Source organism: Perca fluviatilis, chromosome 10, assembly GCF_010015445.1.
Source record: "Perca fluviatilis chromosome 10, GENO_Pfluv_1.0, whole genome shotgun sequence".
NCBI classification, from domain to species: Eukaryota; Metazoa; Chordata; class Actinopteri; order Perciformes; family Percidae; genus Perca; species Perca fluviatilis.
In genome coordinates this window covers 19,111,445-19,138,153 of record NC_053121.1, presented here as the reverse complement: position 1 = coordinate 19,138,153, position 26,709 = coordinate 19,111,445, and the positions used below count along the sequence as shown (strand labels likewise).

The 26,709-nt window shown below is 40.5% G+C and overlaps 2 protein-coding genes across 2 annotated transcripts in view; both read right to left on the bottom strand.

Annotated features, from left to right (window-relative positions):
* Positions 1-4,184: 4,184 nt before the first annotated feature.
* On the bottom strand, positions 4,185-8,847 carry cd74a (CD74 molecule, major histocompatibility complex, class II invariant chain a). The gene is made up of 9 exons (XM_039814251.1): positions 8,623-8,847; positions 7,249-7,418; positions 6,567-6,658; positions 6,348-6,401; positions 6,168-6,251; positions 5,985-6,063; positions 5,201-5,401; positions 5,031-5,096; positions 4,185-4,920 (listed from the first exon to the last, which is right to left on the bottom strand). Exons 1-9 carry the CDS (start codon positions 8,709-8,711, stop codon positions 4,913-4,915), a joined length of 843 nt encoding a protein of 280 aa, XP_039670185.1. The 5' UTR covers positions 8,712-8,847; the 3' UTR covers positions 4,185-4,912.
* Positions 8,848-9,835: 988 nt separating this feature from the next.
* LOC120567306 (bifunctional heparan sulfate N-deacetylase/N-sulfotransferase 1-like) overlaps positions 9,836-26,709 on the bottom strand; it is a 37,021-nt gene continuing 20,147 nt past the window's right edge. The window contains 15 exon segments of the mRNA XM_039814248.1: positions 9,836-11,944; positions 12,054-12,156; positions 12,751-12,860; positions 13,354-13,524; positions 13,694-13,868; positions 15,451-15,574; positions 15,841-15,937; positions 16,363-16,545; positions 17,849-17,977; positions 19,122-19,307; positions 20,192-20,301; positions 20,304-20,345; positions 20,739-20,826; positions 22,318-22,800; positions 24,539-25,568. Of these exon segments, the coding sequence (XP_039670182.1) occupies positions 11,825-11,944; positions 12,054-12,156; positions 12,751-12,860; positions 13,354-13,524; positions 13,694-13,868; positions 15,451-15,574; positions 15,841-15,937; positions 16,363-16,545; positions 17,849-17,977; positions 19,122-19,307; positions 20,192-20,301; positions 20,304-20,345; positions 20,739-20,826; positions 22,318-22,800; positions 24,539-25,297 (2,880 nt within the window). The 5' untranslated portion in view covers positions 25,298-25,568 and the 3' untranslated portion in view covers positions 9,836-11,824.

Below are 26,709 nucleotides of genomic sequence, written 5' to 3'. Positions count from 1 at the left end.
TTCACACAAACAAGCCAGTCTTAATTCTCCTATTTTTTCTCCATCTTTACACACTAATAATAAGGTACTTACAGGTGCGTTCATGTTCACAGTGGCCATCCCATAAGTATGTGTAGCACAGCCACTGGGTTACCTGGATTTCATTACACTGTACTGAAATATTAATGAATCAGAATCTACTTTCACTCGTCTGGGTGATCAGGGTGCAGTTACCAAGATGGACAGAAATGTCGCAACTGAGGGTATCTATGAGCAGTAATAATTATGAAATAAGTAACGTCAAACATCTTTATTATGTCATATTGGAATATGGATCAGACTGATAACATTAGTAACAAGCATAAATGTATGTGATCAGTTTAAATCATGTAGATATACAAAATAATGAAATTAAAGAAGTAATTAAAGGTTATTAATGGTTTAATCATGTATAATGCTTTATAGATCAGGTATAGAGCATTAATACAAGCAAATTATGGGTTGCCAGGTTGTGAAAATCCCTTTGCCTTGTGGTAACAGTGCAGTTGGTAATTGATTAATAAATGCACACTAAGTTGTCAACAAAATGATTTTGGTGCAGATCCTCTGGGAAAGTAAGTAGTCAAATGGGATTCTTCACAATCTGTTAACCCAAAAGCTATTATAATGGCTTATAACTGATATATCAGTTTTGCACATAAGTATATTGGCCAATAATAAAGCTATTAGTTAAACCCTTTATAAATGATACCTTATTAGACAGCCTGTTCTCATTAACCATAGTTCGAAAAGCTACGAAAAGTTAAGCACTGTAATTCGTGTTTTTTTGGCTGTGTGCACCACATTGACTGCTGCTGTAAAGAACGCGGCTGGCGGTAGGTGGTCGGGGAGGATGGGTGGGCGTTAACATAGGATACAGGACTTATAGACTTACAAGCCGGGGAGCGGAGTTCGCTACCCGGGGAAGACATAATCTTTCATCTGGGAAATGCGTTTTCCTTGGGAGTGTTTTAATGCAAACCACAATCTTTTCCTGAACTTAACTAGTCGTGTTGGTGCCTAAACTTAACTTTTGTCGCAGGCTCGCAGCATAACACTCAGTTTTTCTTGCCTAAATTTAACCGTAATCTCATGGTAAACAACGAGCTACAAACTCATTTTCATCAAAATGATTCGTCCTCCAACCTGGAGAAATAACATTGGTCTCTACGAGCAGCCGGCGGTGAGACGGCAGTAAGATGAGTGGTTAGGGACCGTCTACAAATAGGCTACAACACCGAAAAGAGATACAACAAAAATATGTATTAATTAAATTATTAAATAAGGTAGTGTCCCCAAACTTACCTCAATTATAACTTGTCTCCTGCTAGTTGTACTACAGCACTTACTTTAAAAAAAAAAATCATATTCATAATTTTGGTAAATAGTTTTTGCCAAATTTTTTTTATATTTTAATCATTAAAAAGAGTGGTGTCTCTTACCTCACTAACTTACCTCACAGATAATTAGTCTTCTGCTGGTTTTACTACAGCACTCACTTTTTAAAAATAAGCATATGCATAATTTTGGGGAATATTTTTTGCTAAAAAAATTTAATGGGTTTAGTTTTTTTTCTCAGTTGACCCCAGGGGGGCTCCGTAGCACAGTCACCTATTCTAGGGTAAGACCAACAACTACCGATAACATGACAGAGCACCCCGACTGGCAGCTCGCGGTCCTCTGTACCCAGCGTACCCAACCTATTCTCGGGTAATTAGACCACCAACTACCGCTGACCCGTTCACCACGACCGGCATGTCGCGGTGCTCTACCCATCGCACAGTCACCTATTCTCAGGTAACTGTACCACCAACTACCGCTGACCTGACGTAGCACAATGCAGAGCATCGTAGTTGGCGGCATGAAGCTCTGCTCGGCTTAAACAGCTAGAAACTGCTGCTCTGTAGCACAGAGCTTTGTAGCCCATGTCACGTGACCAGTCGGAGGTCTCCTAGTTTTCTTATTATTATACGTTTTTAGTGTGCATAACTTTTTGTAACATATCATATGAACTCGTTCATGAGAATGCGTATTAGAAAGTGGTACACAAACAAGGATGCTGTCTGCTGCAAACATCAACCAAAATAAATCAGGTGTGACAATAAACCCATAAAGAGTGTCAGGCAGAGAGGAGAGCCGTGGCGTTGAATCCCACCTTTTGCCTTCACACACGTTTCAAGAGACAAACTCATTATCGGAGTTCCCTGCTGGACCGCTGGTGAGGCACACAGAAACTCTGCAGGGTAGTCCTCCACAAACACTGAGTTGTTCAGGAAGATGATGGTCTCTTTCAGGTCACAGTCACATTGATAAGGGTTACTCCCAGCATAGAGAATGGCAAGCTGCTCCAGTATGCTCAAACTGCCACCTGTCTCATTTATCAAGATAGTAAGCTGGTTACTGTCCACTTTTAGCTCCCGGAGCTGAGACAGGTTATCCAGAGAGGGGAGACGGATGAGGCGGTTATTAGACAAATGTAGCTTTTTCAGGGTCTGTGGTGGGTTGTTGAATACCTCTAGATAATTAGAACTTAGATCCAGTTCTTCCAGAGTTGTAGAGAACAACGAATCAATCTCTGTAATCCCTGAGTGGGAAAGATTGAGCATCTTGAGCGGATTCATCTCGGGGCAGTGTGGATAGTGGACGATGGAGAAATTGTTCCTGCTGACATCAAGTTCAATGAGGGCAGGGTTAAGACTCAGGATGGTGCAGAGAGACTGGAGGGAGGTGAGGTTGCTGCGTCTCAGACGAAGAGATTTCAGGTACTTGAATGAAAGAAAGGGGCAATGTGAAATATTCTGCAGGCTGGTGACAGAGATGGGGTTCTCGGAGAGATCCAGCTGAGCCTGGTTTTCTACTCTGTGAGCCCAGCTGCAGTCAATCTCAACCAGGCCAGAACGAACAAGAACGAGAGATTCCAGGGAGCCAAACAACCAGCGGTAGAGCGCCTGTAAGGAGGGATGGAAGAGAGAGGGGTCCAGTGTTACGTCTTCTAGTTCAAGAGTTTTAATTGAAGATGCTTCTGGTAATCCTTCCAGAATCAGATTTAACTGGAACAGAAGCGATATATCCGATTCACTGATAAATAAAGAGAAGATTGTGACGTTGTTGAAAATGAGTTTATCTATCTGGATTAACTGAAGAAAAGTTGCATCCAAGAATGTATACATCTCAGCTACATCCAGTTTGCCATCTCTCAGCTCCAGCTCCAAAGTCTGGGAACAACTCAGATATTCTGGGTTGCGGATAACCATAACGTTGCACACACAACGAGTCATATCCTCACTTAAAACGCAAAGAGAAGCAGCCGCTCCTGAAGTGACAGTGAGTCCCAAAAGCAGGAGCAGAATCAATTTCTGATTCAGTGTCATGGTAGGCAGGAGGACTGTCAGCAACACCTGGAAATGTCCAGAGAGGAGAAACTATATTTAAAATAGTTTAAAAAAAATTCTGCATATGCCTTCAAGTTAAGCACTTAACGTCTGGTCAGTTTAGCTGGAGATGTTGACTACAACTGGTAACTGCGTTGCATGTTTTTATTCTCAGCTGACTTCTGGTTTTATGCTAAAGGGGTTCCCACTTCCCTTCCTCTTCCTCACACCTCCACCAAACAAAGAGAAGTTCAGTGTACTAGGACATACAGCACTTCCTCAAAGCAGGACTCAATTCCCCAAACTGATCTCGTCATTATATGTCATTAACACAATGGTTTTCTTCTTTACCCATCAGAACCATGTGAATATTGATTTGATGATAAGCATTTCCTCATTTAAACTGGCCGCCATTGTTAACTTTGAGGAACGACTTTAACTTATGGGGAAATAGGGAGTGATAGGTGTTTGTAAAATGAACAAGTCAGGGAGAATGAGAATTAAAGGATAATTAAATTAATAAATTACAGAAACTGCTACATGTTTATGTTTTTGAACAAGAAATGTATACAATATAGTGTAAAAGTCCAGTGTGGTTCAGTGAAAAGTGAAACTTTAAAACAGAAAGAATGGTAGAAAAGTGAACAGTGTCAGTGCATCTAATCAGGTTAAAGTTTATTTCGGCCTTATTTTGTCTACAGCGTCAACAATAACTTTATGGTATATATATATATATATATATCATACATATAACATGACTAGGGGTTAAACATATGTGTACTAATGCAAACACAGTTGTTTGGAAAACTTTATTTAGCCTTCTTAACACAAACACCTTCATAGAAAAGTCACGTCTTTGTTCACAACCTTTAGAGGGTCGGTTTACCCAAATCACAAAAACAACCATACTTTTTCACTAAACTCTCATAAATATAGCCATAAAGATAGGTTTGGTTTGGTTCATTTGTTGTGAGTGTGGTCTGTGGATTATCGGACTAACGAAGGACATTGTTTCTGGAACGAGTCTAGCTGTTTACATTTTTAAACATAATATTTCGATGCTCTATGCACCATAAACATCCCATTGTTGTAGGTAGGAGGCAGACACCTCACAGGCGACATCTTCAAACCTGAACTAGCTCCATCTTCAAACCTGAACTAGCTCCTTCTCTAGATACTAGTAGAGGCAAAGGAGAAAATATGTCATTTGGGTGATCCAACCCTTAAAGCATGTTTTAAAGACAAACACATATAAAAGACATACTTTAATATACTGTAGATGATAAGAACATCTATATGTTAAAAATGTCAATGTGAACACCCCACAATTTACTTAAACACAAAAATTAAAAGAAATACACTGTAACAGGCCTCTACTGATTTGATTTCAAGCTACCAGCAAAATGATGAAAATCAAGAGATTACATGGAAGTGCACTAACTGATTCAACTTAAAGATAACTTTGATTCTTGTGTCTGCGAAGCTTGATGAAAAGAAACACCCCACACTTTGCTGCATTTGCTTCACTCATCTGGAAAAAAGAGAAACACAACATGTGATGATGTGTAGCAACACGCACAGGTTTATTAATAAACATCGAAACTATTAATCCACTAAAAAAAAGTTATTTGAGGCACTCACCATCGATGCTGATGGTCTTCTGCATCAGCCTGGGCGCAAACATCATGCGACGAGGATAAAGTGAGGCTAAAATGAACAGGAGAGAAAAATGGCCCAATGAAGTTTGTCATTCATGAAAAGCTACAGATCAGATTCGTTGAATCAAAAGTCCTTTAATCAGTGTCTTCTACCTTTCTGACAGTCGGGGCGGCCGCGCATGGTGGTGCCCTCGATGACTTTGCCAGTCTCGTCCACACACCAGCAGTAGCCAGTGGCGTGCCAGCACTGCATGGGCTTGTAGCGGCCCTGCTCGTCACACTGGGGCTTGTAGGAACCGATCTTGGAGGCTCCAGGTGCTGCCTCCATCTGGCATTTGGTCTTGATCACAGAGGCTGAGGGATGATGGAAAGAGTAGAGAACAATGGGACATTAAAGGCCTGTTTGGTGTTTATTTCTGGTGACTGCAGCCAAGTTAATGCTACATTTTGGGAAATATGCTCATGGACTTTCTTGCTGAGAGTTAGATGAGAAGATTGATATATATATATATATATATATATATATATATATATATATATATATATATGTTCATTGAATGTGAAGCTAAAAGCCTGTTGGCTTAGCATAGCACAAAGACTGGAAACTGGGAAAAAGCTATGAATGCTCTTGAATGTGACAAAAGAAAAAATATTTGGTATGCAATTGTTAACCTTTTTGCAGCAAAATAATGAAAATGATTGTAAAAGTTACTTTAAACAAGCACTGGTATGCATCCTATAAACTCCAAGCGTCACTCTATCGCTGCTCAGCATAATCTCTCATACATCAGTATTGCCATATTAAGTTATTACAGCCACAGTCCTTAAACCCCTTACTGGAAATGTAGGAAAACCGGCATCTACTGTAACAGCCCCGGTGTGGATCAGAGCATCAGCAAAACACTCAAATGTAAAGGAAAGAAAGTTGCTGAAGTACCTGATTCAGCTGTTGGAGCAGCAGGACTCTGCTGGGCCATCTGGAAGATCAGCCAGTAACGCATCCAGGACTCAAAGCTCTGCAGAGTGCAAAATGTAAAAAAAAAAAATACATGACTGACTAATTAAATTCATTTCTATTTTACTTTTAGTAGTCTTGATGTAAATGTGTGTGAAGCGTTACCTTCCACTCGCTCTCATTCACATGCTGCTTCAGGCTCTGCAGGTTGGCCAGGAAGGTCTCATTGAACTGAGGCAGCTGGGAGTCCTGTTAGAAACATGACCAGAGCTTAGTGACAACACTTTAGACGTTAGACACAACATCAGCCACGCCAGTACACACAGGATACAGAGTTCAACATACCTGCATGAGATCCTTCAGCTGCGTCTCCACGCTCACAAGAGTGTCCTGCAGTTTCTGATGGGCGGGAACACAGGAGTCAAATGTTTGTTCAAATTCATGTTGAAATATATTCAATCATTACACAAAATCCAGGACAATATTTGAATTCTTAAACAAGTTTGTTGCCACCTAGATAAAGTTAAATGAGTTTTATTTTATAGGAGGCAGGTGTGAACCTACAGTCAGGGGTGTCGTGGTGTCCTGATCCGAAGTGGAGTCCATCAGCAGAGGAAGGCTGTTCATGGGCATCTGCATCCTCATTGGAGCCACAGCTGTAAACAAAAAAAACAAAACAAAAAAAATGTATTAGCAAAAAAAAAAAAGTATGACATTGCAAAAAAATGTGTAAAGAAAAAAGTACAAAAATAATAAATTTTGGGGAGAGAATCTCTGTTTTTGCCTAAAAGCCAATGAACATCTGATTTTTTGTATGTGGTTTGAAATAAACACACAAATACCTTATCTAAAATTCCATCATTACACATTAAAACATATACAAACAAAATTCAAACTGAATAAAATGCAGGCAACACGTCATCAAAGCTCAAAAGGATGCTTTTTATATAATGGTAAATCCATATGACGCTGCTTGAAATGATAAAAGCAACATAAGAGTAGCACACGGCTGGTTTCTCCTTTTTGAATCACCAGCAAAAACTTTTGTCTGTCCAGCTTTCAGAAGAGAAGTTCCGTAAACTAAGCAAACTTGCACTTCCCTATTCACCTCCTTATTCATACAGCCTTCTCCTCCTCCTCCTCCTCCTCCTCTTCCTCCTCCTGTCTGACAAAGACTACTCATTAATGACACATTCCTGCTTGTACCACCCTGTCTGATTATTAGGACTCTAATGCCTCCTTTTACCTGGGGATGAGCGGGTCATCTGTTTGCCCATTCTGTCTGTGCTCTTCTGCAGTGAGTGGATCTGCTCCTTCTGGTCAAACACCATGTAGGCAGTGAAGACCTGGCTGGCCAGCAGCAGACATGCCAGGGTGGTCAGGCCTGCCACCTTCAAGGCACGACTGTTAGAGCCCCTGAGAGAGAGAGAGAGAGAGAGAGAGAGAGAGAGAGAGAAACAGAAATAAATATGTTAAGATAAAGCAGCACCCATATTCAGATAGACTAAAAGTGAGATTGAATTCTAGAAAAGATTCCAAAGTATAAAATTTACTTGGGGGCATTTCCAAAAGTGCTATTTGTGAAAAAGCCCCATGGATATGTAAACCATTATCCATATTGGAAAGAAAGGCAAACCAACATATCTCGTCATCAAGTCCTGAGACCAAAAAGTAAAGTCAGCCTTTTTCTCTGCTGCTTATAATCAGCCAATAGAATGTGAGCATCACTTGTTACCAGGCAGACGCCTTCTCCTGGTGTTATGAAGAAGTACACATACAGCTACTCTTTAGCCTTTTCAAGATGTATAAACAGGTGTAAAAAATATTTTTTTTTCTCGCATAAAAAGGTCACAACTGTACACTTTTTCATAAATAGTTTTACTACAATGAAAAGTAAAACTACAACTCAGAAACTCCATGTACTACTGTAGCTACTGTATGTAAACAATGTCATCATCTAACTGGACACTTTTATTTGGATGTTAATATGTTAGTTATAATTTATCTTAAGAGTATATTATTAAAACTAAATACATAACAACAAAATAGTCAGTGACGTAAGGGAAATAATAGCTTACGCCTTATTTATCCCTCACAAATAACTAATATTTGTCATACATTAGAGAGATTATTAAGTTAAAAGACTCATAAATCATGTTTATTTCTAAATTGAAATGTAAAACATTGGCCAATGGTTTTTCGCTGTGGTTAATCATGAACCAATAGTATGTCAGCGTCACCAGTTACTAGGCAGACGCCTTCTGTGAAGAGTCCGAACTTTGAAGATCCCAAATAGAAGGTTACTAATAATGCTTTACAATATAATTAATGTAAAAAAAGAAAAATATCAAGCATATCAAATATTGTAAAACAACTCAATACACTAAAATATTTTTTTTTTCTTGAACTAATCTGATGAAAAGATGAGACTTCAATATCATCGCATTTAGGAATAACATAATCTATAAACACAATTTAAACAAATAAGTGGTATTCCTGTAGCCTATTATTATTATTATTATTATTAGCCACTAATTTTAAATGTACTACTTTAATCCAGCTATACACAGAGGAACAAGTATTTTATTAGTAAGGATTAGAATTTGGACGGTCCTCTCACCCTGTGGGTCCTGCAGGGGCAACCAGAACTTCTTCACTGCCCGCCAGACTTCCTCTGGCCAGGGGAGCATCTTCTCCAGATTGGGCCATCTGTCCTGCAAGTTTGTCTCAACTTCTTCAACAGCAACACGAAAGTGAAGAAAGTCCGGCAGGTCAAGTAGATAAATGGTGTTAGAAATGAGGAAGGAGTACCAGACAGGTTCTTTAGAAAGGTGAAGGGATGTGGAAAGTCCCCCGTCTTAAAAGCGCTGTGGGATGGCTCAGTGGAGCTGTGAGAGCGTGCGAGCTGTGATTGGTCAGCTTATACCACCATCACTTGTTGATAGAGGCAGACTATTGTGAAGGAGCGTGCGTTTATTTATGACCTGAATTTTACCTAACACACGATACTGTATATTAACTATTGTTTGTGCTAATTCTAAACTAACATTGTTGATTCAATTTAATTAATGTAGATTTAATACCAATACGTATTTTTTTATTACCACTATACTTATATTAGATATACAGTATATTGTACTAGAATACTTTATACATACTAAAATACATTAACCATTTTAGCAAAATGCTTCACAGGGTAAAGAAATAATCAAACAATAAAAGGAAAAAAATCTAATAATAAAAGTATTACTACTACCTCCAATACCAACAATAACAGAGCAACAACACATTTATAATAGCTACCTATAATACCTTTATCATTTGTAATCATGCAGACAATTGTATTTTAACTTCTATTTATTATTATTATTATTAAATGCAGCAATTATCTTACACAATACAATGCACCTTACTTCCTGGAACACAAATAGTTCTTTGGTACATTTTTGGTGTTTTCCCAAACAAGGAATTGAAAAACATTAGCCACATTAACGTTAATCTATACCCTGGGTTAGGTTTAACATCAGAACAAAAACCAAACGTGTATTTTGTTGTTGAACCATGCTTTATGCGATTTAGAGAGAGATTCAGGGCGTTTTCTTCTCTAAAAGTACCTCGCCATGAAGTGAAAGCAAAAGACAAACCAATCTAGTTTTCAGCCATGTTCAAGCCAGACAGTGATGCAAGTTTCTAGAAATCTCTGCACAAAAGCAGCCACCATCATCCAGTTTGCTTTGAATTTAGAGTGACGCTCAATTAAATAAAAGATTTGTAAAAAAAATAAATAAAAATTGCTAAAAGTTCAACTGGAAAAGAAGGGACAAAGATCCAACTACTGAAAAATACAGTGGTGTTTTATTTGCAAATTAAAAAGCACCGACAATATTAGTTACACTGTAAAAATTATTGACAACAATTACAAATCTTTATCATACAGTCCAGGAGATTAGTACCATCATTGCCGTTATGTGTTATCACTTAATACTTTATATGGAGAGACTCAGTACCTGTGTACAATAGTTGGCAGTGAGAGGACATGAGAGGAAACAATCTTAGACACAGCCCCGCACGATGAAGTAATCCAAACTCCCCTCAGTACAGCACTGACATTTCACACTATGGGAATGTGCTGATGGAGAGTGTAAACCCAAAACACATTCAATAATTTAGGTCTACCGAGGGTTGCGTATTATGTACATTACAAAGTCAGGAAATAAATGACCAACATGTGCATTGTTATTACATCAGAACATTGTACAAAACTATTGCAATAAGAGCAGCTTTTTGTTATCTATGCTTGACATCTAGTTGCAGTGGTAACACCTTGACCGACAACCAAACGTCTGTGTGGTCTCACTGGGCCTACTGTTGGTTTGCCTGGCAACTTTAAACGTTTTTTTCCCAGAGACAGCTTTTTACCCCAAAATTAAACTCCACTACTAAAGGAAATGAAACAAAATATAAAGACAAAATATACAGTTTTGACGACAACAACAAAATTAAAAATTCAATGCTGAAAACAGATTTGAAATGCGCAATCTTGTTCTGTACACTATCTAAATCTCTCTGACCAGAGTGTGTAATTAAGCATACAGTAGCTAGCTTATGATCTTCTTCACAGATTGTAGTAGGATGCATTTTGTTAGTGTGCTTTCCAGTAACCTGTATGTTCAGAATCGATGTTCACTTGAGTGCCTTAAATATTGTGCTTTCAACATCTATCCTACTGTACCTTCTTTAGCCAATTTAATGGTCTTGAAACTGACTAGAGAGGAGGCTGAGCCGAACAGTTTGAACAAACAAGTCTCGTGTACACCTGGCCTATATGAGAAAACTGAGCTAAGATGTTTAGTTTTGGTACATTCTACAATAATGCATTGCTGTCAGCATTATAGATACGTTAAAACAAAATCTGAGAAAAGAAGACATAAAACCTTAAAAAAAAAAAAAAAAAAAAAAGAACCCTCAAAAGTCCACGTGGTAATATTTTAATGAAGAGTCTGTCCTGGCACTTGTAAATGCGATAACTAGATTCTACCAAGGCCTATCGAGTAAGGCTACAACATGCAGCCTGAGTCAAGACTCCAGATGTCCCATTTCATCTCCTCTCATACAAACACTTATAAACACTTACTTACGTCAAAGGCATTTGCAACCAATGTCTCTCTGTCAATCAGGCTGTCATCCATTTAAGTTCATGTTAAGTTGCCTGTTTTAATGTGCTCCTAACACCTCAACTCATAGCTGGAGACACAGGTGATGTCGTGATCATTGCTTCCACCGGTTTCCCAGAGCTGAAACTGTGAAGACTGCTCAAGCTTCAGACGTTTATTTTTTTTTCTTCCTTCCTTCCTTCCTTTGATTTTCAAGATGAAGTTCATGCGAAGCTGAGAAGGATTGATTAAGGAGAGCACGGATGTGATTATCAAACCCTCAAGGTCCCTGCTGTGCGTCACTGAGCCTTTCCTTCTTCTGCAGGACGCAGCGGAGGCCCGCTTTAGAGCATCCATGGTCCGGGTTTGTCCTGCAGGGGAGACACAGCATCTCGAAGCTCATCAGGGAGGGAGGAGAGCGCTATCAGCTGCTGAAAGCAACTACACTCTCTCCTTGCTCACTATCCAATGTTGTCCTGTTCGTTTGGGAAGATCACAGTTGCGTTTTGAGTTCTGGTTGGGCATCCCATCCTCTAATTTGGATATATTTCAGTCTCTTTCAAAACTATTTGGGATCTTCAAACATTTCAGGCCACTCGGGCAGAGTTCCTCAGCAGGGCGGAGCAGTGGTTCAGTGTGTGGAGCTGTGGTCTCCCCCCTGTGGTGCTGCTACCTGGTGTGGACCAGCTCTTCTCTGAGCCAGCTGGGCAGCGGCTGACCCATCCTGTAGAGCAGCTTGGACAGCTCAATGTTGTGATCCCTATAGTACTCCCTGAGGAAGCCCTGGGACTGAAGGAGACAAAAAAAAACATTGTCAAAAATAGTGAAAATGAAAGGTGAAATATTAACAGATGATAAAATGTATTTCTTAAAACAAAAGTCTGGCAAATGAGCATACCTCAGGGTCCATGTCTGGGTACCTGCGCCCTTTACTCTTCCCCAAACACTTGGTCTTTCCTCCCTCCAGCAGCTGACACCAGAATCCTTTCTTAGGGTCAAACCTGTACATAGTAGATACATAAAATAATTTAACACAGAGCTACAGAATACTCCATTTGGCGTTCAAATCTACAGTTACCAGTCACAACCTTCCTATAGTTACATCTCATTTTTTGGACATTTTATGCCTTTCTTCGATGGCTCCAGTAGAGAGATGACAGGAAACGAGTGTTGCGGTTTACGGTCGGCATCTTTACCCCTAAGTCTAAAAAATGTTCCAAAGTAAAAGCCTTGCAACAGATTGTTGATTCCTACAACAAAATAAGAGCAGGAACTGATTTCTACTAGATGAATAAAATGAAGTCTTACATATCTGCTTTCTAACACCTGAAACTTAACTCGTTTGGAACCCTACACATGAAACGTCTAATGTAATATAGCAAAGTAGTGTAGTATAGTGAGGTGCTGATTAATAGAAGTAGACTAAAATAGAGAAATGCATATGAGCCAGAGTGTGCAACACCTTTTTCTTACTTCTGGTCTTAAAATCTGGTGTAAACTATGGAGTGTATAGCTATAAATCAATCTGTAAATTGATTTGTAAACATGGCAGTTGAAGAAATCAGACTGTAAGTGATTTTAAGAACGATACTCACGCTAGGATCTTGTGGTAGTTGATGACGTTGACCAGGGCCAGATACTTCTGGATTTTATCCATGATTGAAGCAGGTTCGGTCTTCAGCATCTGCCCATCCAAGACTAACAACTGGGTGAGACACACAAACAGTACCCAAAGGTCAGAAACGAAGCAGGACAGTCTCGTGCCTAACAGCTTTGAAAAAAAAAACTCACGATTATCACAATCATTTTACAAATTTAAAAATGTTCCCTTTTCACATTTACAAATGTTCTTTTTATTACAACAATGGCTCCCTGAAAATCTGCTGATAGACTGTTACAACTTTTTTAGTACTGTATATTCATTTTGGGGCAACAAGAGCGTGTTTTTCTGAGCGTCCCTGAAGGGCAGCTCCCTTCTCTCATGGTCAAGTGGATTTAACACACTGCCCGTATGAACTGTGCAAGAGTAAACAAGCCTCCTTCACCCCAAACCTTTCTGGAAAGAAATACCTGTCAGCCACCCATAAAGCTCGATTTACACAGAGGGGAAAGTTCCCCCCCCACTACCTCGACCTGAGTTAACTGGGCTGGTTACTGCATACTACCCATTACTATGTGCATGCATTCACCCACGGTACCTGGCTGGAGTGGTAGTAGTTGAGCCAGCGCTCCAGGTGGATGGCGTACCAGCCTGGCACCAGACAACGATTCTGGAGGACCCGTAGTTTGACTGGAGCGTCGTGGCCTGCGGTGATGACGTTGTGGAAGGAGTATTTCAACGCCACCGGGTCATCGTGGGCTCTTTGGTGCTGTGTGCAGACAGAGAGTTGAGGAAGATACGTCTAAAAAACATTCCTAACTATATAACAATGACTTGAGACAGAGATGAACAGAGCAGTGGGTGTTGTGCACTGAGTTTAGAGTTAACACACTTCACGTGATAAGTTATTGTCTGGTTAAGGGTTGCCTGTGACAGACCTGGTACCAGGAGTAAGCTCTGTCCGCCGGGTTGATGAGGATGGTGATGATCTTGGCTTTGGGCAGGAGAGCTGCAGCCCTCTGAGCAGCCACCTCAGAATCAAAGTAGTTGGCACTCTTCTCAAAGTAGTAGTCTGAACTTGTGTTGGAGGGCAGAGGGAAGTACTCCATATACCTAACACACAGCAAACACAAACATGCTAAGTGTTACAAGCAGCCATAGTTGCTCTGGTCCAATTTGCTCTCCGTAGATAAGGACAATGTATCTGCACACTGTGTGGGTGACCGGCCATGTGCAACAGCTTGTCACCTCGCACACAAAAAAAGAAAGAAATAATAAAAACACATCTAGCAGCACGTACAATGTTAATATTTGAGCAGCCCACTCACATAAATATCAAGCCTGCCAAGTAAATTTTGTTTTGGACTCATTGTGCTGTGATGCACGAAGCTTCTCATTGATGCAGGTTTCAAATCAATTAAACCTTCAGGAAACTTAAAACAGTGAATTTCTAACTCAACAGGGCTTAACGGTGTTGCTGGTCTTGCTCTTAGGAATTCCACTAACGGAGTGTATTTGTTGCTGTGTGGGGTCTTGGCATCATTTGCATTTTGATTCTTGATTTGATTTGCATTAAATAGAAACAGCCCTACCATTTTGGGGTTTGAAATTTAATGAGTAAGTAATTAACTGTAACGTTTTTAATTGTTATTTAATGTTTTTTTTACTTTAAATGCTTTGCACAATATTTCACACACACTCCTACATACAGATAGATATGGAAAATGTTTCCCTCTGTAATACTTTACACTTTAAATCCCCCTATTTAGCATTCATAAGCAGTATACAAACATTCAATACATGGTTTGAGTTGAACATTTAAAGTATGTATCAGCTTGTTGTAACTTCTCCTATTAAGATGTATTTTAGATTATTACACTTTGATTGTTTTACTATATTGTCATTCACTATCTGTTTATTCACCTGCAGTATTTAGGTGTTTATACAACTACATTATAGTGTGTTATAAACCATTTTTTATAATAATATGCTGGTTATTAATGCTAAATAGAGGGACTTAAAAAGGTCCAATATTATGCTAATTTTTAAGGTTCATGCTTGTATTTTGTGTTTCTACTAGAAGATGTTTACTAGTTTAATGTTCAGAAAACATTATTTTTCCTCATACTGTCTGTCTGAATATACCTGTATTCACCCTCAGTCTGAAACACTCCGTCTTGGCGCCTGTCTCTTTAAGTTCCCCAACCGAAAAAGCCCAGTCTGCTCTGCTCTAATTGGTCAAAGTTTCTGGGTCTTTCGGAGTCTCTGCACCATCATTGTAGTCAGGGAATGACTGTAACGGCACTGTAGCAACACTTTCTACCTATATATAGCATAGCTATAACATCACAACCTTACAGAAGTCCTGAAGGCACAGTTTATAATAATGCATTTTGATACTTTCCTAGTATTTAGTTAGCACCTTGACCCGCTTTATTTTTAAAATAAAGACATGGAAATCTTATTTTTTTACAATATGGGAACTTTAAAGTAAAGTGTTGCTCCCTCAAGCCATGACAAGTCTGTGCTTACAAATCACGATCACTTAGTTTGAAAGTAAACCCGATTCAAATGCTGAGAAAATTGTCCGAGAAGAATTGAATGTAAAAAACAGCTAGTTAAATGTGGTTGGTAGCTGGTAACTGCTTCCCTGCACGGTTACCAAACACTGAGGTGTGTCTGGGAGGTTTCTTACCAGTCAATGCCTCTGTGGTAGTTGTGCCCATTAAAGAACTGGATCTCCTCAAAGGTCTCCTTGCTGGGGTAGTTACTGGTCAGGTCAGGGTGCATGCCAAGAAACAGGTAGAGCGCTGTCGTCCCTGAGAGTGGAAAGAAAGAACAAGGTAGTGTAAAAGACAAAAAGTGAGAAAGAAAGAAAAAAACAAGAGGTTTAAGGGAGTGCTTATCATGTTACAGTAGCACCATAAAACAAATCATGACCTTTGATTTAAAAAAAAAAAAAAAAAAAAACTCATTCAAACCACTTAGAACATGACACGACATCTGCTTTGAACTGAAAGATAAACTTCTGATCTAATATTTTCCAAATCCATCCTGTAGGGGGTGTTGAAGCACTGCGTCTTACCTGTCTTCTGAGGCCCGATGACGAGCAGTTTGGGGAAGCGGTCACATGTTTTCTCTTTGGACCAGATGTCCTTGTGCCTTTTGTCCTCACAAGGATCCTGTAGCCACAAAAAAGATAAACAATCCTTTGTTTTAAGTGCAGTTCCTACAGAAATCTAACAACTATGTTAATTTAACAATACAAGAGAATGCAGGTTAAGGTTATACCAAAGGAGATGCATTTAATTAAATATGTTAGGGTGGGTAACGACATCGCTCTCCATCCATCGATAAAACAATGAATGACTCATTGCCAAAGTCATACAAATGCTGTCTGCATATAGTATGCATTGCAAAGGATCCAATCTATTACTGTTTAATGTCATATTTTAAAGGCATACAAATGTATTTTGTACAGCACCTTTGTTTGCTATATTGTGACATTATTGCTGCATTCCATTACTGAAAGCGGTCACAAAATGACTACTGAAAGCAAATTTAATATGTAATGAATATGTAAATAAATGATCATCATCATAATCACCTGCCATAGTGGATCTCTCTCGGAGGGAAACAGGCTGAAGTACTTCTGAGCCAGCTGAACAGGTGGCAGGGTCTGCATCTTCAGGTTAGTCCACGTCTGGAGGAACGTCACCAGGCTTTTAAAGGTGTACAGGCCGAGACGATCGTTCCCGTAGTTGGACAGATGGGTCATGAAGATACTAATCTGTGCATGGGAAGGAACAAGCAGAGTAAGAGTTATTAAAGGGGATGAAGGTAAACTCCATATTGTGGAATTAACTGTGTAAATGGCACACTATTATTAATAATATGTACTATATTAATTTAGCTGGAGCTAATTGATTTGTCCACTGCCAGAAAATTTCAGACATTTGATTGTTCTGGCTTCTAAAATGTAAATACAATTTATTTTTGATATAGGACATGTATCATTTGTAATATCTATGTATTATCTTTGTTCACTGTGGGTACAATTAAACAAGTAATTGGAAGACATCATATTGAGCTTCAGGGGATCATAATTCTTTTTTTTTTGCTATATCCCAAACAGACTAAACAATGAATTGATTCATCAAGAAAAGAATAAGCAGATCCATTGTTAATTAAAATAATTGTTACTTGATCAACTAAATTTGACTTGACCATTTGTTTCACTATACAGTATAATTGTTTTTTAACTGTCTCACCAGCATTCAATTTATTTATTTTGATTAGAACAATGCACATTAATCCACATTTCTGTAAATGCACCAGTGTTTGCCAGTCGGCTTATTTTCAACTGTAGTCCTAGTTACCTAGAGCAGCTCAACTATTAAAAGGTTAAGTTAACAATTTTTAACTTTAAGTCTGAAAACAATAGTCTGGTGCTGGTGGTACATTGCATTAAGAAATCCCTTCCTGTGGACTTTGTCACTGACAGAAACTGATCTCTTCAGGACCAGTATGAACAGGAGGACAAGCAAAACCTGTTGCAATGTTCATATGAGCACCTGACTATTGTTGTTTTATAGAAAATTGTGAACCTGTCCTGAGGCAGTGTCACTGACAAGCCACTAAACCACATGTGAATGCTTCCCTTTCAGGTTTATACAAATGCACATTGGGAAAGCGTTGTGGAGAAATGGATATAAGGGAAAGACCAAACGATGATGAAATTACTTTAACAAAGGGTGCTTCTATAGTTTGGACATGGTTTGTTCTAAAAAAAGTCAGTTACTGAAAGGAATCAAATTATCTGCAGACTGCAGTGACATTTGCTGCAGATATTATAACAAAAGTAACCTTTTTTAATAATCTCAAAACAAAACATACTGACAAATGCGGCTCCAATTAAAGAAGCGCTCACAGTAGTGTGAAAACAAAGAAAGCACAATGCAGACATCGCTGCGTGAGTCACCGACTAGTCATTGTCCCGTCCCTCGTTTTTACTTCAATTTACACCGCCAGTTAAATGGGTTTCCAAGTGTGCAAGACAAAAGCTGTGCCGTGTGGATGTGTATTTGACTCACAGGGTTCAGCAAAACAGTGAGGAAGAGTTCTCCTCCATTGATCAGCTTGTCCAGTTCATTCGGACTGCCTGGGTAGTCTTTATAGAAGATGGTGTGTGTGAAAAGACCACACGTCTGCCTGGGTAGCACCTGTGATATAAACAAACACAAAGTTACCAAAAAGGGCAAAAAAGGAAAAAAAGAACAACAACAAAATTCACACAGACATTAAAAAGAAATCCCAAAGAAATGCATTCACACAAATAAACACACACACACCATCAGCCCACCACTGAGAGCGGAGCTGTCAGTACTCCAGGCAGTTACCCCACACATTGTTTGCTTTCAATAACATTCATATTATGCAGCTCATCTAGCCAAAGTAAACCTCTTATTCACTCTGAGTCTATATGGAAATTCATGGAAATGCGTTTACAGTTTGGAGTGTCAAGGGAACTGAATATCAATCATCAGTAAGCAGTGGAGACTGTCCATTCAGACTGCGCTATCTCAAGGACTGGAGTCGAGCTCTGAGACCACACAGGCCGCCTGAATGCCAACACTACAAAGGAACTGGACTGAGGCTGCACTGTTTCCCATCAGTGCTGAAGGTCAACCTGGCAAACAGATAGATAGGATTCATTTTATTTATTATTTATTTGAACCGCTTGAATGTAATCTATTCAACTTTAATTCTGCTCTCGTAACTATATTATTCAGCACCGGCTAGCGATGTGTGATTGGTTGTGTGCAGACACTTGCTATGCTGTTGCCAAATATGTCATTCTTCGTTATGGTGCTGCTGAGGCCTGCTGGCCAGCACTACTCTGACAGGTGTCTCATGCAAGACTGGTTCACTTGACTACACCATCAGCTCACACTCGGTAGAAGAATACAACAGCCCAGCAGGACTAATGAGATGATTGCCTTTCTCAGGACTCATGCTGCCTCACTGATATATATGGTAAATGAAAATAAGGTTCTGCTCAGTATCTTCGGGGATAAGACTTAAGAAAAGCAGAGGCGGAGAGGAAAGGAGGATGATGGACAAATGCAGGATGGTGAGTAGCCGCTGGCCATGAGAGAAGAACAAGAACAAAAGAACTGGAGGAGGTGGAGAGCGAGAGATAATTAATGAATGAAGGAGAGCATATGTAGATGGCGAAAGAGAACCCTAAGAGGGCTGAAAATGTAATGGCTGTTGAGAAGCAAAGTGGAGGGAAAGCAATGGGCCAGAGGTAACAAGATAATGATGCCTTATGGATGCCCAGTGTCTGTGAACAAGTGGTCTTACGCTAATGCCGCTGTGGATGAAACCTCGCCGGAAGCGAGCAGGCTTCAGGTGTGGGTATTCCTCAGTGCTGGTGACCTTAATGCCCCACACCTTCTTCCAGGCATCGTACAGCTGCATGTGGACAGGGTAGACGCCAGAGTGGTGGGGCGCCACCGCATAGCCCATGTTAGTGGGGATCCCATGCTCCTAGAGGTTAAGAAAAAAAACACATGAGTGAGAGCTAGGAGGCAAAAAGAAGAGAGAATGAAAAGGTCAACCCATCAGGCTTCCAAGATATTGAAGTTATAATTTATTCCTTAAGATTTTCATGAAATCAAACCCCATTTTTGATACTGTACGGTCAGCGTATTTTCCACAATAGCTAATTAATGCATTTACCTTCAGCAATTTTCTCTCTAAATATTAGTCTTTATTGGTAGTGGAGGAGTCCACCAGTCCCACACTGGATTAAGATTGCGTACACAAACACAAGGAATTCACAATAAAACGATGCATCTCACCATGTAATCTCACTATTTACGGTTTGCTCTCTTACAGTTGCATCAGAGTTGTGTCAAGTTACTGCGAATGCAAATGAAACATCCTACTGCTGCTGCTTCACGTTAAAAGTGTTTAAACAGACGAAACACAGGGTGAAAAGAATGCCAATGTCATTTTTGTCCTCTCTCTGTCAGTGGACAATTTAGAACTTTTGCAAGAGATCAATGGAACAAGAAGGAGCTGCCAGAGTGAACCGTTAGACTGCACATCTCCAACCTGAGCAAGCTAACAAACTCCACTGTGTCCTCCTGTTGTGTCCAAACATTCTTGCAATGTGTGCAGCATGAGATCTGATCGCATTTGCAATCATTTATGACCGGGACAGTGGCGATTACTGTAGTAATAAACCACACTTGCAGTTACCTCAGTAAGCACAGGCATTGCCAAATCAACCAGGACTGTAAAAAGCATTAACACCTAGCCTAAGCCTAGATTTCCTATTTGAACAAGGAAGATATGATAAGCCAGGATAACTCTGCTCACAGCGCTCACCCAAAGCTGTGATCTGACCTTCGCCCCCTGTGACTCACCATGGCAAATTTCTTGTTGAGCAACATCTGCTCGGCCAGCACGGACTGGTTGTGGAATAGATGGGGCTGCATGTGGCTCCACATGTGAGGAAACCACCAGAACTCCTTACGTAGGAAAGCAGCAGGTCATCTCCCAGGTCCTCCTCATCAGCTCCTGGACATGACAGAGAGGGTGGGGAAAGGAGGGAGGAAGACGAGGGAGGTTAACAGAAAAAACAAGGGGGGCGATGGGGGAAAAGGAAATGGAGGAGATAAAAATGGACAATGACAGAAGAGGTGGAGGTGAAATGGGGTCAGGGAGGAAATGAAAGTCAGAAAGGCAAAAGGGAGGAGTTCAAATATTAGAGTGAAGCATGTGGGAGATTTACAGCAGAAGGAAAAAAGTCAGCGCATGGAGGAGGAGGAGGAAGCATGAAGGAGAGGAGTAGAGAAATTAAAATAATGTGAATCAAAAGATAGGAGTGTTATCTCTTTCAGTTTATTATGCGTTTTCATCTCCGCTTGAATTAACAGTAGCAAAAGGTTCTCTACACAGGCTGCATCTTACCAGCGTGAAAGAATTTCCCTGAGAAGCCCAGATTGAAGGTGAAGTTGGGCACATGGGTGCGCAGCTCCCTTTGTGTCTCCAGCAGGGCCTGAAATGGTGGGAGGAAAGGAGAGTGAGTCAATACACGCTGTGCTCATACTGGTGCACGAGTGCCTTAATGAAGAAGCGTGAACACCAAGGCGCACGCGTGCCCACATACATATTTCAGTCTGCAAGTTTCTTTCGGTAAACATCGAACATCCACTCCCAGTTGCCTCACTCCTCTCCTTCATTCCGTTTGATATTTTCCTCTCCTCTGATTCGGGTGTTTGTTTCATTTGATCTCCACGCTGGATGAGACTCCCAGCACACACCCTCTCTCACGCTCGCAGATTTCTCCGTCTTGTCAGGGTGTGATTTGTTCCTAAAAGCTTGCTGTTGCGCTGCCAGTAAGGAGACTCAATGCTTCTTCCATATTTTTTTTTCTTATACCCTCTGCCTCCACATGTGAGGGGGGTCTGTTCTGCTCTGAGGGGACGCAAGCAAGGAGCTTTTCAAAATTCTTTGTATGTCTCTGGGCCCCTGAAATATTCATTGCTGTGGAGCTTCTGTGACAGTGTGAGCAGTGGGGCCTGTCAGCTTTGAGCGGCCTACTGGGACGAACACATTCAAAAGGAGAAGAGGAGCGAGAAGACGGGGTTTCTGTATGACTGGCAGACGGTAGCACATGCTATGTGTGAGGCAATTTTTATATTTTAGCAAAGGGCTGTTAAAAACACTGGCTGGTGGATACGTAAGTTGGTTCAGTCTGGGGCTGAACGATTAGTAGTTTTCAAATCGACATCGCAATTTGAAAGAATGTGATTAGCTAATGGTGATGGCCGCAATTAATCAATCAATATTTATTTAAATGTTTGATGTAACATTTGATTAAACTTTATTTATTTCTAATTATTATTATTATTTCTATTATTATTATTATTATTATTATTATTATTATTATTATTATTATATTTACTGTGTTTTCATAAGCTAAATGCTGGAATAATGTTACTTATCACAGATTATTTACAGAAATGTCCTATTTTCAGTGGAATTTCATTTATTTTTTGTAACTTTATTTAACATGATCGTAGAAGGTGCAATATGTCGATGCCGTTATTGAACTGAGGAATATCAGAAATTTCAGTTTACAGCAAAGTACTGATATTTTTTTTATTGGAATTATTATTATAATAACTAACATTAGCTTGTGTGTTAAATGTTCTGTGTTTGACTGGCCAATGTTCCATGCTTATTAAAAGAAAAACACTTATTGCTGGAAATTCATATCCATGTGCTCATCCTTGCATAAGAATATAGAGCCGTTTTGATGGTGTTGATGGTTTCTCATGTTATAATGCTCCATTTTATCTGTCACACAGTGAATATTAAACTTTTTTTTTTTTTTTTTTTTTTTTTTTTTTTTTTTTAAATCGCAAATCGAATCGTAATATTTGGCAGAAAAATTGCAACTAGATTTCTTCCCCAAATTGTTCAGCCCTAGTTCAGTCTACTACATATAAAGTTTTTTCACTCTAAAACTAATGCACAAACTCACCTTAACATCAAGCACCTTCATGCGTGTGCCCTCTTTGCCCACAAAGATGTCATCTATATCCACAAGCATGTAGCGCTCCAGGGACAACGAGAGCCTCTTCCCCGTCAGAAAGGCCACAGCGTCCACAAACACCAGCTTGTGCAACCAGAAGACCAAGTTGTTGCCGAACAGGACCCTCTGGATACCATCATGGAGCCCCAGGTCCTGCACCACCGACGGGAGCAGAGCAGCATTCTGCCCCATCGATGCAACGCTCTCAGCTGACTGGGTCTTGGCCAGCAGTACGGGCTCGTACGTTGAGTGGTTGGACTGGAAAACGGTCCAGTCGTCCCCGGGGAGGGGACCTGGCAAGGGCTGCCCCGATCGAGTGATAAAGAGCAAGGGGGACTTGGGGTTGACAACGCAGTCCTTCAGACCCAAGTTAGAGTGAAGAAAGAGGGGGAAGCCTTTCAGCTGTGCACTGAGCAGACTGTTTTCATTGGCCTGATCAACAGAGAGACAGAGACAAGAGAGAGAAATCACACAAATGCATCATACACAAGCGCGATGAAGACAGAATGTATATCCTCTATATCGTGACATTCTCCAATTCGGTCACATGTCTACTGCCACGGATACACAAGTCCTACTTTTTCCTGTACTTTTACTAACTGGGTGTTAGCTACAGGATCATACAGTTATCACTGACATGCACTGTGTGCTGTCCACATCTGCAAACTAACGCCTGGCAGACACTGGATTTTAGAGGCAGATAACAATATTTAAATAAATAAAAATAAAAATCCAATAACAACATATCCGATCTTCTTTAATACTTGTGTTTTGTTGATACTGGCTTTCTTTCCTCGATCTTTTAGGCCCCACTGACCCCATTGCTGTGTGTGTAAAAACTGTAATTGCAAAATCAACCATTTTAATTAGATTCTTTTTTTTCTTTTCTTCTGACCTTATTAAACCCAGTATGTAGAAAGGCATCTAAGTGTAGCCTTGTCATTTGCCACAAATTGGGACATTTGATGAAAGTGACCGTCAAGTATTGCTATTCCACCAAATACCGGAATATTTCATGTTTGCTGTGTTTTATGACCTTTGTGTTAACAACTATATATTCATTTTGTTCGCAAAAAAACTCATTCACAAAGACATTTACAGAATATAACCCTACAGTCATGTTACTTATCTTTGGGGTCAACAAGACCCCACAGAGTTCCAACTCTTGCTAACAAACTGTTGTACAAACACCAATAAAAGAAATCCAAAAAGACTTTGTAGAGCGCAGATACAGAGCATATGAAAATATGTTGCATTTAACCATGTTTTATAACTGAGTATAATAAAACATTCAGTTCAAAATTATGTTTATAAGCAATTCTAATAAAACTAGGAAAGTTAATGATAAAGCCGATAAAATATAATAATTAAACATATACAGTATCTCACAAAAGTGAGTACAGCCCTCACATTTTAGTACATATTTCATTATATCTTTTAATGGGACAAGACTGAAGAAATTACACTTTGCTAAAATGTAAAGTATTAAGTTTACAGCTTGTATAACAGTGTAAATGTGCTGTCCCCTCAAAATAACTCAACATACAGCCGTTAATGTCTAAACCTGGCAACAAAAGTGAGTACACCCCTATGTTAAATTCCCATGTACTCACTTTTGTGAGATACTGTGTATGTATGTATGTATGTATGTATGTATGTATGTATGTATATATAAAAAAAATATAAAAAATATTATAATGATCTTATTAAGGACACAGAAAAAGGTCCATAGCACACTGTAAAACAATGCTACGTATGTTTTTGAGCTGTTAAGAGGGCCGAGGTCCTCAGGATCCCAAACAAAACATTGGAGTTAACACTGTACATACCATAAACTAGTATTTTTTTTTGGTATTAAAGAATTTAGACCAAGTTATGTTCCAAAGGAAACATTTTACAATTGAAAAATATACTTGTAATGTATATTTAATGCAATGCTAATGTATTGGGGGGGGGTTTTTTCTTTTTTTTTTTTTAAAAAAAAAAAAAAAGAACAAGAAACAGATGAGAGAAACAGTGCAGTGGGACTGAGTGATATTGAACCAGGCAGGTCTTTCCAACCCTGTGAATCTCATCTCCTTAGAGACGGTGGAGCCAGATGGACAGGGCAGAAGGTGTGAGGGAGAGGAGGGAGGGAGGGGAGGCATAGGGAGTGTGGTGTTGTCCTAACCTTGAAGAAGCCAATGATGCCCACTCCATATTCCACACAGTACTTGTCCAGCAGCTCTCGGTTCCAGGCGTCCAAGTTAACATACTTGAGAATGTTCTCATAAATCACCAGTGCGAAACGCCCTCTCTCTTTGTCTGTCAATGTGGGCATGTCCCCTTTACCAGGAGAGATCTCAGTCTGGTACCTGAACCGGCCAGACTCCAAGATGGCCACAATCTCCTGACCCAGTTGAGAATACTGGCTTTCCACAAACACCAGAACCACAGGATCTGTCCTGGCCCCTCCAGGATCCACCCCAGGTCCCCCTGAGACGCCCCGCAAAGGTAGTAGCCGGGACGGAGTGACCCTCGGGTCGTCCGAGTCGGCGGATGCTCCATCTGCCCCGGACACGCCCCCTCCTGACGGCTCCAGCTCCCGCTTGACGCCATAGAGGAAGTAGGCCGAGATGCAGACGCTGACAGTGCAGAAGAGGAAGAGGAGGAGGAGGGAGGTCTGCAGGGGGAGGAGACGGACCAGCCGACGGAGGCGTGTCACGCATCCCAGCATCGTCTCACGCCACACCGCTCCGCCCCAGCAGCCCAGCAACACGGGGACAGTCTCGCTCGGTGAGGGTAAAAAAATAAATAAAAACGGCGAGCAGGGATTACTCACAACAAGGGTCAGTCTTGTTATGGAGCTAAACACAAACGGCGTGAAGATAGCAGCTGCAGCAGCTACTGGAGAAAGAAATGAGACGGTCTCACGTTGGCTCTCCCTCATATTGCAGCGCTGCTTATGTCACCATGGCAGAGAAATAGGGGGCCTTGGACCGCTGGTACACACTTCTGCCTCAGAGGGAGGGCTGGCAGGCCGAGTCACTGGTGGAGAAAGATGATGGAAGACTCCATCACCTGTCCATCATGTGAACCTCCCAACCATGTCCCGGGTAGATTTCCCTCCGCTCTTTTGATTGGAGAATGATCTCTTGAGAAAAGCAATGTCACGCAGGTCATCTCAGCAGCACCATTCCCTTAGGATCGAATCTCCTCACCTAGAAAAACAGCAAAACAGAAGAAAGGTAGCGTCAAAATCTGAAAGCACAGAAACCGCTCCTATAGAACAAACGACATATTGCTTTCTTGTGTTGTGTGGGTTTAGCTGTGTGTGGGAGATGTGTGTATACCGCCAGTGCCAACACTCCAAAAGTTCACTCCAAAGTAGTCCTTGCATTCACCTACACAAAGTAAGAGCTGCCAATTTCCCCCTACACACACACGATCCTAACCCGTGTGCACAAAACACACACACACACACACACACACACACACACACACACACACACACACAAATCCCTCACTCACGCAGCCTCCACACAATCAATAGGCAGAATGTGAGTGACAACAAAGCCTTGAGGTGAGCCTATTCCCGATTCAGTCCAGTAGGACTGTGACTGCATACAAGTGAAGCCATCACCCGCGGGGACACTCACCTTCCATTTCCCTCAACAGTATGGAGACTAAAATGGAGTGCAGGAGACAGGAAAAAAGCAAGCTGATGGGAAGCAATCCAAGAGCAGAGGAGTGGGTGACAGTGACAGACAGACCTGGCAACAGTAGGATCCTTTACTCTGGGAGAAAACCCCTTATCACACTCGATATACATCCCCATACCCTCTGCAGACCTATCATAATATACAAGCCCTTTGGTCAATCTCCATCAAGCCGAGTGAGAATAGTACAAGACGCGGCATGAGAACGGTGGGAGCTAGTCACTTACAAATTCATCATTTCTCCATTTAAAAAGGCCTGGTGGAGAAACAAGACCGAGCATTCTGGGGCACGCACGCGGGCACGCCTTTATTAAACCCTAGATAACACATTAAAGTAGAGTCACAAGCCTCTTAACACAAAGACATTAAACAGTGACCACCAAACCCATCAAGACTCATCAGACACAAATCAGATATAAAATGGATTTGATAATGCCATCAAAGGGTTTATTGGTAACACTATAAACCAGGGTTTAATTAAAGGTGAACACTAAAAACACAAGAGCGGCCATACTATGCTCAGCGCAGTAAATCCAATGGGCTGCAATCATCCATCAGATAGCATTACTATCAATAAATTATTGATTTTTCACAAAAGGAGATGAACATTCAGATCATTCCATACATTATTTCCAAAATAATT

Coding starts and splice junctions, on each gene's coding strand:
- cd74a (XM_039814251.1), bottom strand. CDS start 8,711: ATGGCCCAATCTGGAGAAGATGCTCCCCTGGCCAGAGGAAGTCTGGCG. Junction 6,659..7,248: donor GATGACCCGCTCATCCCCAG/GTAAAAGGAGGC, acceptor TTTTGTTTACAG/CTGTGGCTCCAATGAGGATG. Junction 5,097..5,200: donor CCGCCCCGACTGTCAGAAAG/GTAGAAGACACT, acceptor TGTTCATTTTAG/CCTCACTTTATCCTCGTCGC.